We start from the raw sequence: 13,076 nt of genomic DNA, 5'->3' as shown, positions 1-13,076 counted from the left end.
AATACAAACAAAATTAACATACTTTAACTCTAACATACAATAATAAACTTAAATATAAAATATATATATAAATTATATTAAATGTATAAAAAATATTAGAAAAAAAATATTTATTCAAAAGCTATATGATAATTAATCACTTCATACTTTCTCTTCATATAATCTATCCATCTTCTCCACACCGAAATAAATTTTTCTTAAGATTGATCCTTCAAGTATGCGGAAATTTTTGCCATTTCTGCAAAATATGACACCTTCAATCTCCAATCATCCATAGTCGGTAATACCTCTTTCTTCCAGTTTTGAGCAATCAATAATCTTGCTGCTGTTACACAATACAACATCAGATTCATTTCTTTGGGATCCAAATTTTCCATAATACCCAATAAAAATAATTGCGGTGTAAATTTTTTCTTTTTCTTAAAAATCTGATGTGCAGTTCTTTATACAGTGCTGAATCACTTTGATCACTTTCCATTCTTCTAACCCCAGTAATAAATGCAATAATTTCCAATTAAATTGTATACAGTTGTGGAAAGTGATGGAAACTACAAAAGTTAGGATGTTTCAAATGACTTTTGGTGCCTGGTGTCCCAATTGGACAGGCTATGGGTACAAGCAGCTGTTTGTTGTATTTACATCACTTTCCCACATAGAACAAAAAGATGGTATAAAGCTAAAGCACCTCAGTTTTTTTGGGCCTGTTAGTACTCTGGTCACAGTTTAATTTACTGCTTGGCATACAGTCTGTCCAACTTGGTGTCTGTTTCAGCTGTTCCCTTTTCCAATGTAAACCAACACATTTTTAAATATGCATTTGGATTGTATTTAGAACAGGGCTTCCGTTGTATAATATTTATGTTAGGCAGATGTCATATTCCAGAGTGGGAAAGGCCAATAACTAAAGGTGTTTCATTATTTGAAGTTTGGGAGGATTTCAAAGAGCAAAACTGTTGCCATAAAAACTCTATCCATGTCCCAAAATTGGAGTTATCCTGGACCCGTCCACTTTTAGAATGTAAGTAGTCAACATGTCACTCAAAGCCCAAACTGGAAAAGTTCAATATTTCTGCATTATACCAGTCCACAGAAAAACTTATTTTTATGTGTTTGATCAACCCAGCTATTACACGTTTGTAAGACGTATTTTATACTTTACTTGATGTGATTCATGAATCCAAATTGTATTTGCCCTTTTTAAGTGCTCAGTGATGTTTGAAAAAGTTGCACATATTTAACTATATTTAGATTTTCATCTATTTGTGGAGCTTTGTCTGTATCTTAATGGTTTTATAATGCTATTATAATGCTCTTTTGATTGTTTAAATGTGCATAAATGGCTGACATAACAAGTTAGAAGTGTCAAAGGATGAGATAATAGGCTCATTGCAAAGTTTTCCCCTTTGCATTGAAAAAAAATCTCAGTAAAGAAGAATTTATAAGGACTAAGGATAGGATTCTCTTATTATCCAGAAATCATATTCAAAATCTATCTGTTTTTGATGGAGATGAGGCAGCAAAAATTTAAAAAATGAATAAATTATAAGAGGCAAATGCCTTTTTTCTTAGGTGTTTGTTAAGAGACCTAATTAGTAACAGCTCTGCATTTTATCTAAAATACAAATTGGATGTATTTTCAAAGCTAGCCCCCAAATAAAGTATCATAAATACTTGTATAATGCCATTAGGGATTAGTCAGTTTGAAAATAAAGAATAGAGATATGCACAAAGCAATTTATTCAAATGAGATGAAGCTAAAAGAGAATTGATTTCCCCCACCCTATCTCCCATTGCCATCTGTAGATAGTTTGTACACTGCAATACTACCAACCTTCCCACTATCAGGAGCTAGTACACATTCTAATTATGGTAAGCCAAGAAACAGATTTTCTAGAAGAAAAAAATCAGCAGAAACACCTACTATAAAAGAAGTACAAACTGCAGATTTCTGAAGCTACAAAAAAGTAATATATCATGTTAAATGGATTGCTTTGGTTTAATCTAGCACAGGAATGAGTTATTTTACGCAGTGTCTACAAAAATTGTATTAAAGTGTTACAAATACAGCAATATGGGAAGCTACTACTGGTAATAATATTTTTATGTCTGTTTGCTCAAGCTCAAGAAAAATCATAATATAGCAAATCTAAGTAGGCAATATTAAATGACAATTACTTTTTAAAGAGTTTATCTAACCTTTTTATCAAACTATCTCCCAGTTGTGCTAGATAAACATGTATAAAATGTACATGATTGTTGGTATGGCTAATTATTCATCTGTCTTAAAATATGCAGTTTGACAGGTTTTAAATTCAGTGTGTTCCAAAACCATGGAAACATTTGCTCCCCTAGATTACTCTTAAGTTTGATTTGGGCTTAAACTGTTTTTGCAGACACCCGAAGAACTTGATGATTCTGACTTTGAGACAGAAGATTTTGATGTCAGAAGCCGAACAAGTGTTCAAACTGAAGATGATCAACTTATTCACGGTCATAGTGCAAGAGTAAGAGATACCTATTTAATTATCTGCTTTAATCTCATTTGTATATAGCCCTGGCCACATTAAAATCAAGATACCATAATTTTTGTCATTCCCAGTATATCTTGTTTATCTGTATAGCATTATTTGTTTATCTTCTTGTTTGGGATTATCTTCTTCCTTTATTTGTGTTGCTTCGGTATAGATAAAAATCACATAACTGCAGCATCATCTAATCTGATTTCTGAATTACCAATCGTTGATTAAAACTTAAGCCTAGCCCTGGAATAAGGAATATTCCTTCAAAATGGAATTATTTTTATTTAAAATAATTCTATTGAGAAAAATTATCTCCAATATAACATGTTGCCATTTGATACCATTATATTTGTATCTTCTATACACACATAAATGGCTACCTTATTCTTTCTGATAGCAGTTTTATTCTCCACTTGCGTGAGAGTGTCCTTGTAGGTTATAGTTACAAATAGATAAAACTACATGGAAGTGCTAAGTTTTCCCATTCCTTGAACGTTTTCTTTTAAAAAAAGTTCTGAATCCTATCTTGTTTCTTGTGTGCTTAACAATGAAAGAGAAACTCATGGAGCATTTGCTGTGTTAAGCATCAATAAATACTATACAAAATAGAGTTCAGAAGGAACCTCAAAGTAGTATTTCACTTTTTCAAGTGTTCCCACAGTTCATGCTACTTGAAAGTTCAGGTGGGGGTGGTTTCTTGCCATCAGATACATTTATGAAAAGGTGGTCTTCCAAGCAAGTATCCAAGACTGCCCTCTTTGTTATTTCACAAAGCTCAACACTTTTGTAACTTTTCTGTTATAAATTTGCTTTCACTTATTGCAATAGCCTTCCATTTTGTGTGTAGGCAACATGAACTTGGCCGCCTCAAAATGTATCTCAGGCGATTTAAAGATCTGAATCATATAATCATGATCTGATAATTACACTGTCGCCTGGGTTTTTGTCTTTCCCTCCAATTTTGCACATATTTGGAAGATTTGAATAAGATTTGATCAGTATTTACAATCTGGCTTTCAAAAATATGTCAGTTTTCTGTCTGAAAACTCTTTATTTTTCATCCCCTGGAGCAGTTTCAAAATATGCCTCCATACGGTGTAAAAATGGAGAAGAAAACGTAAATTTCCTATGTTGCCAATTTTTTTCCTATGGGATGCTTAAAAAGTCATCTTTCACCAGTACATCTTTCCATATAGTAGAGAGTAAAAAATAATGTTCCCGTTCATCCTTTGGATATACAGTACTTTGACTCTTAATTAGGTTGGCTAATGAAAATATCTGAATAGCCAGTTATTGAAAAGCATTTTATATATAGAATAATTTTTCATTCCAGGCCATCATGGCTCAACTCCCTCAAGAACAAAAAGCCAAAATTGCTGAACAAGTTGCCAGCTTCCAAGAAGAAAAGAGTAAATTGGATGCTGAAGTATCCAAATGGGATGACAGCGGTAATGATATTATTGTTCTGGCAAAACAAATGTGCATGATTATGATGGAGATGACGGACTTCACCAGGTAAGCATCCTGTACAAATAGGCCTTTCAAGGGCAACCTTAGTTCATGTTCCTTGTATCTCAGCTAGTTTACCTTGACAGTATCCACTGCAGTTGGGTATATGCCTGAAACAGTCTCAGACACCTTGTGAAATGATCTTATTTATTCTCTCTTATTTGGAACTGGGTATGTCTAGTTTAACGAAGAGAAGGACGAGGGGGGACATGATAGCAGTGTTCCAATATCTCAGGGGCTGCCACAAAGAAGAGGGAGTCAAGCTATTCTCCAAGGCGCCTGAAGGCAGGACGAGAAGCAATGGGTGGAAACTGATCAAGGAGAGAAGCAATCTAGAACTAAGGAGAAACTTCCTGACAGTTAGAACAATTAACCAATGGAACAACCTGCCTCCAGAAGTGGTGAATGCTCCAACACTGGAAGTTTTTAAGAAGAGACTGGACAGCTGTTTGTCTGAAATGGTGTAGGGTTCCTGCCTGGGCAGGGGGTTGGATTCGATGACCTCCAAGGTCCCTTCCAACTTTATTATTATTATTATTATTATTATTATTACTATAGGAGAGCAGGGTCATTAATATGAGTACGATATCAAATTTTCTTCTCTTTTTCATTTAATTCAACTGTTCCAGAGTTGGGTCATAGACTGAAGGAGGACCAGTTAAAGTTACAGTTCAATCTAGGCAGCGTAGAGAGGTTAAGACTGGGTAGTTTGTCTGCTGTGCCAGCTAACCTGTTTTTCAGGTTCCCCCTAACAGAGAAATGGTAAATTTTGCTTAATAAGATTGCATTGCCTGTATTTAACGGTATTTTTTTTTATATAACTTTGCCTTCTGATTTTCCTGTGTTTAGATTGTTACAGAGAGACATATAAACTGTATAGGAAATTCTCTTAGCACATGCATAATTAAATATAAACTTAAAATAATTTTAATCCTATATCTTCTGAAGAGTTGACTTAGAAAATTAGATTTAAATGAGTTTTGAGTCAAGATTTATTTTTTTTAGGAACTGCACAAAGCTGGAACAATTTTGGTAGTCTTCATTTCTGAGCTGAAATACAATTTGTTTTAAACTGACAGTAAATTGTAGGCAATTAATAATTAAACAACTTTTATTATCAGACAAAATTGTCTGGTTCTGTTGAAATTATTTGAGGTGTAGCCCATGTTTTGTTATAGATTAATGGATAGACCTCAAAGATATTCTAGGGCTGTCCTTGGATTTGGGCTTCTCTCCTATGATTGTGACTTTGAACACCATATAGAACCTGCCACAGAATCAAATCATTTAGGAAAGCTCTGATAAGGGAAATCTTGATGAGGTAATGCCTAAAGGATGTCCTACCCAAGTTTCTAATCGCAAAAGCAACTCAAAAAAAGAAAAAACACACACAAGAACAAGCTACATTTATTTTGCTCTGTAAAACTAATTTGGCTTGTTAAGTGCACCATGATCAAATAAACCATGGCCATGCTTAAATAATTTTTTTAATAAGATATTAAAATGTGTGATTGTTTAAGGAGGAAAAGCTATGTGTAAGGATATTGTAATGATACATTTAATTCTCATGAAGCTGAAGTATTTTTAGTACTACTGTTAATGCAAATAGTCCTCACTTAATGATCCCAATTGAGCCTGGAATTTTTGACATAAGTAATTGCAGTTGTTAATCCTGTCTCCACATGAACTGACTCAATTTTACAACTGCTTTTACAATGGTTATAAAATGAGTCACCATGGTCATTAGATACTATGTGGTCATTAAGCAAATCTGTTCTCCCAAATGGGCATTTGTTTTTTGCCAGAAATTTTTTTTTTGGGGGGGGGGGGACTCATAAATCACAGTCACATGACCACAGCATGCAGCAACCAATCATAGGTGCCTAAAATACAATCATTGACCCAGAAGCACAGCAGTTGTAACTTTGAGGATGGATCATAAGTCACTTTTGGGAAGGGGGAGTCTGTCATAACTTCAAACAGTCATTAAGTGAGGACTACTTCACTACCTTGTAGTGAATCCTTTATCACAGGGAAATAATGTGCAAGGAAATACTATGTGCCCTTGATTCTAGAAGACAAATGTTCTGTTCTCCTTTGCAGAGGTAAAGGACCTCTAAAAAATACATCTGATGTCATCAGTGCAGCAAAGAAAATTGCAGAAGCGGGGTCAAGAATGGATAAACTAGGGCGGACAATTGCTGATCATGTAAGCTGCAACTAATTTTATTTTTATGAATCTTCTACTCACCTTTAATTTTACAATATATTTATGAACTGAAGGGTCAGTAGTTTGCTTTATGGAATCTTTCTAAGAATCTTAATTCTGTATCCTCCTGTACTAAGAAGCTTTCTTCATTGCTTGCTCCCAACATTTATGGGTTTGGATTCTATACTGATAACTTATTTTCCAAATAATTACTGCAAATAAAAACTTCCAGATGCATATATACCACATGCATGAATGAAAAAAAAAAGAATACTCTGTCACATACAGAGTTTCACATTTATACCCACTTAATTCAAGGCACTAACATGTACATGATTAAAACTAATGTTTTCTTTTTGATGCCACCAGATAATTATTTTTTATTTTGGAGCACAGACTATTTTATTATAGAAAAATCTAATGTGTGGCATCTAAAAAAGACATGGATTCTCAGTCCACTTCATTTTTCTGTCACTGCCTCTCTGTAGGGAAAAGATAATGCATGTACAGTATATTGCCTTTGCTGGGAGATCAAACATGGTGTTGTCCATCTTTTTGCCAATATAGTAGATAAGGATATTAGCCTTACCTTAGCTTTTCAAGATTTATCTGGGATTTTCTCCCTGCATTCTAGAACGGGTCCCTAACCCCCAGGCTGTGGCCTATTTGGAACTGGACTGCTCAAGCAGTGGGCCAGCATGCATGCATACACACAACTCAACTTGTGCAAATTGAGTTGCGTGTGCACCAGCCCACTGCTCATGCGGCCTTGTTCCCTCTCCCCCCCCCCCAAAGCCGAGCCACCAAGTTGCAGAGGTTGGGGACTGCTGTTCTAGAACATTTCTTCTTAAATATCTGACAGTTTCATTAGGTAAACAAAATGGACTATTGTTACCTGAATCTTTTAAGGATAAAGATTGATGGAAATTAAATTCTGTTTGGTGGATTATTTCAGTATGCTCTATTTGGGGCTGCCTTTGAAGATCACTTGGAAACTACAACTGGTCCAGAATGAAGTACCAGGGGCAATAATGGATGTGCCTTGATATACTCATGTGTCACCAGTACTTCTTAAGCTTCTCTTGTTGCTAATTGGCTTATAGGTGTAATTCATGACATAGGGCCTGATTATCCGAGAGACTGCCTATCTCCAGTAGTTTCTGTCCATCCTGTAAGATTGGGCACAGAGTGTATACTTCCACTCCCCTCAAGCAAACATGCCATCTGTTGGCACCTGGGAATTATGTCTTCTCTGTTGTGATGCCTGCCTCTGAATCCACCTCCCCACAGAGATCCATATGGCTCCCCCAGTAATGTTTTAAAAAATCACTGAAAACCTGTCTAAGGGGTCGGGTGAGCCCTTGAAGAATTTTATTTGGAATTTTATAGTAGTAAGTATTTCTTACTCCATATCTCTGATACAGTTCTATTTAGGATAAGGCTTAACAATAAATAAAATGACCAAAATACTGACTTGTATTTTAATGCCTTTGGAGTGTGCTAAACTCTCTAAAGAATGAATTATCTTTTTTCTCTGCACAGTGCCCAGATTCTGCTTGCAAACAAGACCTGCTAGCCTATCTGCAGCGTATTGCTTTATACTGTCACCAGCTGAACATTTGTAGCAAAGTGAAGGCAGAAGTTCAGAACCTTGGAGGAGAGCTTGTGGTATCTGGGGTATGTACACGTGCTAACGTTCGTTTTGTGTCTTTCTAGATTCATCTTAGTTTGCTTCAGTTGTGAAATTCTAGATGTAGAATGTAAAGCTGCTCTTTCAGCATCTTCAAATCCTCTCAAGGTTTTCGTCCCAGGATTGGAGACATTTATACTATCGTTTTCCTTCAGAAAGATTGCATGGTCCAAACTGTGGTTTAAACAATCCAGTGCGTACATTTCATTATGATGAAAATGGCTTTGTTTGCTAAAGCAGGGCTTTTCAACCTTTTCACCCATTGTACCACTTTTAGGATATGGCAACATCCGAGTACCACCAGTCGCCTAGCAAAGGTGTCAAAAACTTGATAACCAAAAAAAAAAGTGATAAAGTACAGGTAGTCCTCGACTTGCAACAGTCCGCTTAGTGACTGTTCGAAGTTACAATGGCACTGAAAAAAGTGCCCCCCAAGCCACAGCCGAGCAAGACACCTGCCTGCCCACCCGGCGGCGCTCTTCCTCCTGTTTCATTGTTGTGAGCATTTCTGTTGAGGATTGGCAGCGGGGTGGGGGGGTTGGTTTTTATTCCCCCCCATCTGCTGGGTAGTTGCAGCAGGTTTTGGTCACTTCACATGACCCTGGCACACTGTGACCGTCATAAATATGAATCAGTTGCCAAGCATCTGAATGTAAATCACAAGACCCTGGAGATGCTGCAACATTCCAGCTGATTGGTGCTTCTTCTGGGCTCAGCAGAAGCACCAGGATCAGTGCCAAGCTTCAGCTGGAGCCTGGCGCTGATCCTGGCGCTTCCACTGAGCCCTGACAGTCCCAAAGAAGCGCTGATCAACTGGAAAGTGGCACTGATCCTGGCACTTCTGCTGAGCCCTGACAGCCCTGCAGCTCCAGCCATCTCTCACTCAGGCTTGTGCGGTGCTGCCACCAGTTCAGCTCATTCCCCTCCCCCACTACCACTTTTCTAGGATGGTCGCGTACCACCTGCCAGGTGCCAATGTACCACAGGTGGTACCCATACCACTGGTTGAAAAGCCCTGTGCTAAAGTACCCTGAAGTAAGTCTCATTTTCGTCCAATACTCCAAGGCCAAAGCCATTCATCTGTTTGATTCTCAAGTCATTCAGTGACTGTATACTGTCTTATCAGGTTCCTGTGTGTTTACAAATTACATAATTTATTTCTGTAAGTTCTTCTGTTAATGAGAAATAAAAATACAGGTACTCCTCGAGTTATGACAGTTTACTTAACAGTAGCAACCGTTCAAAGTTGCGACATAACCCCACCTCACCCCCCCAACTGCTTACGACACAGTCCTGAGGTTACGAATGTTTCAGCACCACGGCAGTCACGCCCTTGGATTCAAAGAGAATTTTCTTGGTAAAGGAACCCGAACCTCAGATTCCTCTTAGCATTCGTTCTGAGACTCATACATTTGGAATTCTTTCATCTCTGATATATTTGAACCTTATCCTTAAGCTTTGTATAGCCAACTGTGCCTCAGACTAAAGCTATTCTCTTTTCTGGATTTGTTTGTTAAGGTGGATAGTGCCATGTCACTGATCCAGGCTGCCAAGAACCTGATGAATGCCGTGGTGCAAACCGTGAAGGCTTCCTACGTGGCCTCCACTAAATACCAGAAGTCTCAAGGGATGGCTTCTCTGAACCTTCCTGCTGTGTCCTGGAAAATGAAAGCTCCCGAAAAGAAGCCTCTAGTCAAGCGAGAGAAACAAGATGAGACCCAGACCAAAATCAAGCGAGCTTCCCAGAAGAAACATGTTAACCCAGTGCAAGCACTCAGTGAATTCAAAGCAATGGAGAGCATTTAATTTGTCATTTCCTTCCCTTCCCTTCCGAATTTCTGCCATTTTGAATTATGTTAAAAGTTTATTTACCTAATAATATGACAAAATCATTTAGAGTAAAAAAGAAATAAACAGAGTTAGGAAGCACGACAGTTCAACTTTCAATCTGCAAGCATGATAATGTTATATGGAAATGCTGTCTCGAAATGCTTCTCTGATATTTCTAGCTCCTGTTTTGCATAAATAAGCCCTGCTTTAAATCTGTTCTATAACCAAAGATAAATTCACAGTAACAATCATCCTTCACATAGCTGGATCATGTCATTCTATGAGGGGAAAATTGAGCCGTCTCGGTGTGAACGGGAATTCAACATGTGGTTTTTTTTTAAAAAAGTATATATATGCTGGGTGGATAAAGATAAATTTTGCTATGCTTAATAATTGGGAAAGTGGAAGCGCTAATTGCTACTTAGAACACTAAGGCAACAATAGAAGATGAGTTTGAAGGAGTAATATACTGTAGCATTCTTTCTAATTTAAGTAGGCATTGACTTTTTTTCCAGCCTGAACACATTGATGCATTTATTCTAAGTAACACTTGAGGGAATACACATTAGGAGTAGATAATAGTGAGCGACAAGTTGTAGCCAACCCAGCATTTCCAAGGTAGCTTTCCTTGGCTCTCGGGAACAGAAGTCATTATAAAAGGAACTTGATGCATATTGTGCAATGTATTAGAACACAAACTTTTTACTTATTTTTGGGATGTGATAATGTCAATGCTTAGTTACAGATTACTGATACTCTTTATCACAAGACTAATAAAAAAAAAAATCTTGCTACCAGTGGGTGCTGTAAATGTTGCCTGTTTTCCCTCGGCATTCAAATGCAAATCCATCACTGTGTTCTTGTAATAATTGCTAGTCATTTTCCTTTAAGCTTAAAAAGAAACTTAGCAAATAATGTTTATTCAGGCTGCAGCCTAGGTATGAATTGTCATAATGAGAGCTTCATGGCATAATTTTGCTGTTTTAAATTTTTTATGGATTTCTGTTTTTATATCTTTTCCAATAAAGTATAAAAACCCGTTGTAGTAGTCAGAGTTTTCTTTGGCAGTTGGTAAAATAAGCTTAATTCTATAGTGTACTGACTAATTTGAGTTAACTTTTAAGAGGCCAGTAATGAATGACTCATACATAATTTTCTTAAATGGGTTTTGTTGAAAGTCAACAAGAGGCCCTGCTCTGAGGTTCAGTGCACAAAAGGCAAAATTAATCACCTCTTTTGTAACTTCCAGTAGAGAAAAAGACACTCAAGAGTTAAATCAGCTGGGGTCCTAGCCTCATTTGTTCCAGAGAGTTAGTAGTTTCGTGTCCTTGTATGTCCACAATACATTTTTAAATTAAAGATGTTTTGTGTTACCTGGGGGACCTGTTTTCTCTATTTGGTTTATTTGGGCAACTCATGAGCTTACATACTGCAGTTTTGTGATCTCCAAAATTTCATTGGCAATTGAACCATTAGAGTAACAGTGGGGTACACATTTAAAATTAATAATTCTAGGGGTTAATGACAATAATAAAAAAGATGAGTTTTTTTCAACAAGACACTAAACCAGTGGTGGAAAACCTATGGCACACGTGCCAGAGGCGGCACTCGGAGCCCTCTCTGTTGGCACGCGCGCCACTGCTGCCAGCAGCAGGTCCATCAGGCCGCCACCGCTGCCCCGATCAGGAGCCCTGCCCAGCACAAAGGAGGCGAAGCGTCCAACTAGCAAGCTTGAGTAGAGGTGGGAGGAGGCTTCGTGGTATCCGTAGCAGAACATCCAGATTCAGCCATAGTTTCATTCCATATAGCATTAACCTTGTGAACTCTCAAGCTTCCTCCTTCCGTTATATATTCAAGATGGACAGTATTTAATATTTATTTGCTACGTATATGTAGGGGTGTGGGTGTATACATATGTTGTATATAGTGTGTTTTTAGGGTGTATCATGTACGTGTTTCACTTTGAGAGCGGGCAACTAAATTTCATTTTTGATGTGTGCCGTTGTGCCCACAGTAAAAAAAAAATGACAATAAAGGTTATCTTGTCGATTGGTGGACTGGAAGAAAAGGGAGGGGGAAGCATTTTATGCGCTGCAAATGGGGCGGGGCTAGTGCCTGCATGATACTAGCCCTCCCCCGTTCTTGCATGGTGCAGCGCCTTGTATCTGCACCTTGCAGCGTGGCGGTGGCCGTTTTTGCGCCTTGCATCAGGGTGGCCCATTTTTGTGCCCCAATTTTTGCATGGCAGAGGCTGCACTCAGAGGCACCTCCCTGCTCCCCCACCCCGAGGGCACCACAATGCTGATGCGGCCCTGGCACTTTGCGATAAATAAGTGGGGTTTGGGTTGCGGTTTGGGCACTCAGTCTCTAAAAGATTCGCCATCACTGCACTAAACGTACTCAAGGATTGATATGTGCCGGATTTCTAAGGCTCTAACCAGCTCTACTAAAGAAGTGCAGATTTGCTCAGAGCAAGCTCCAGCTCTTAATGTCTTGGTTTCAGAGAGAAAAATTACCATTCAGAAATGTGAAAGAATAGAACATTGTAATGTCAAGAAACCATACAGCAGAAATGCAAAAAAGTAACTTTTTAAAATGAATATATAAAGGTAACTCCAGGGCCAGTTCATGGCTTGTTTGTTTGCTTGCTTCCACCTCTGGTAATGCTCCTCCTTGCTACCAGTAGCAGCTGTGTGGGAGCTACAGACTTTCAGTCTAGAAAAAAATTGAGCATATTGTTGCCCTCAAGCTAACAAGCTACAAGTAACTCCTCAACTTATAACCAGAACTGGAAGCGGAATTCCTATTGCTAAGTGACTTGGTTGTTAAGTGAGTCACACCCTATTTTATGACCATTTTGCCCCAGTTGTTAAGTGAATCATGCACGTTAAACATATGCAGCTTCCCCCATTGACTTTGTTGGAAGCCTGCTGAAAAGGTCACACCGTGACCCTGTGATGCTGCAACCGTTGTAAATACAATACCAGTTGCCAAGTGCCCAAATTTTGATCATGTCCCCATGGGGTCACTGCAACGGTCATAAGTGCGAGGATTGGTATTGAGGCACTTGTTTCAATGCTGTCATAACTTCAAACGGTGATTAAACAAATGGTCATAAGTTGAGGTAGTCATCATGAGGTTCTATGAAGTTTGAAAATTGAGAGCCCTGGCTTAATGACCAAGCAAGAGAGGGAGATGATGGATGCTGTTTATTACTTTTATGTGGTGAGTGCAACTACTATGGCACATGACACAGGAAAGACAATGGAGTATGTGTATGTATGTATGTATATGTATACACACATATACAGCATATATA

At 38.0% G+C, this 13,076-nt stretch overlaps 1 protein-coding gene across 1 annotated transcript in view; it reads left to right on the top strand.

The window, feature by feature from the left end:
- The window catches only part of CTNNA1 (catenin alpha 1), a 65,698-nt gene extending 54,902 nt beyond the window's left edge, over window positions 1-10,796 (top strand). The window contains exons 13-17 of the mRNA XM_015818691.1: window positions 2,394-2,504; window positions 3,853-4,034; window positions 6,132-6,237; window positions 7,780-7,914; window positions 9,446-10,796. Of these exons, the coding sequence (XP_015674177.1) occupies window positions 2,394-2,504; window positions 3,853-4,034; window positions 6,132-6,237; window positions 7,780-7,914; window positions 9,446-9,733 (822 nt within the window). The 3' untranslated portion in view covers window positions 9,734-10,796. The remainder of the gene's footprint in view (window positions 1-2,393; window positions 2,505-3,852; window positions 4,035-6,131; window positions 6,238-7,779; window positions 7,915-9,445) is intronic.
- Window positions 10,797-13,076: the final 2,280 nt, after the last annotated feature.

Source organism: Protobothrops mucrosquamatus, unplaced genomic scaffold, assembly GCF_001527695.2.
Source record: "Protobothrops mucrosquamatus isolate PMUCROS unplaced genomic scaffold, P.Mucros_1.0 scaffold778, whole genome shotgun sequence".
NCBI lineage: Eukaryota > Metazoa > Chordata > Lepidosauria > Squamata > Viperidae > Protobothrops > Protobothrops mucrosquamatus.
The sequence above is the reverse complement of the archived record's forward strand: the minus strand, read 5'-3'. Positions and strand labels throughout refer to the sequence as shown.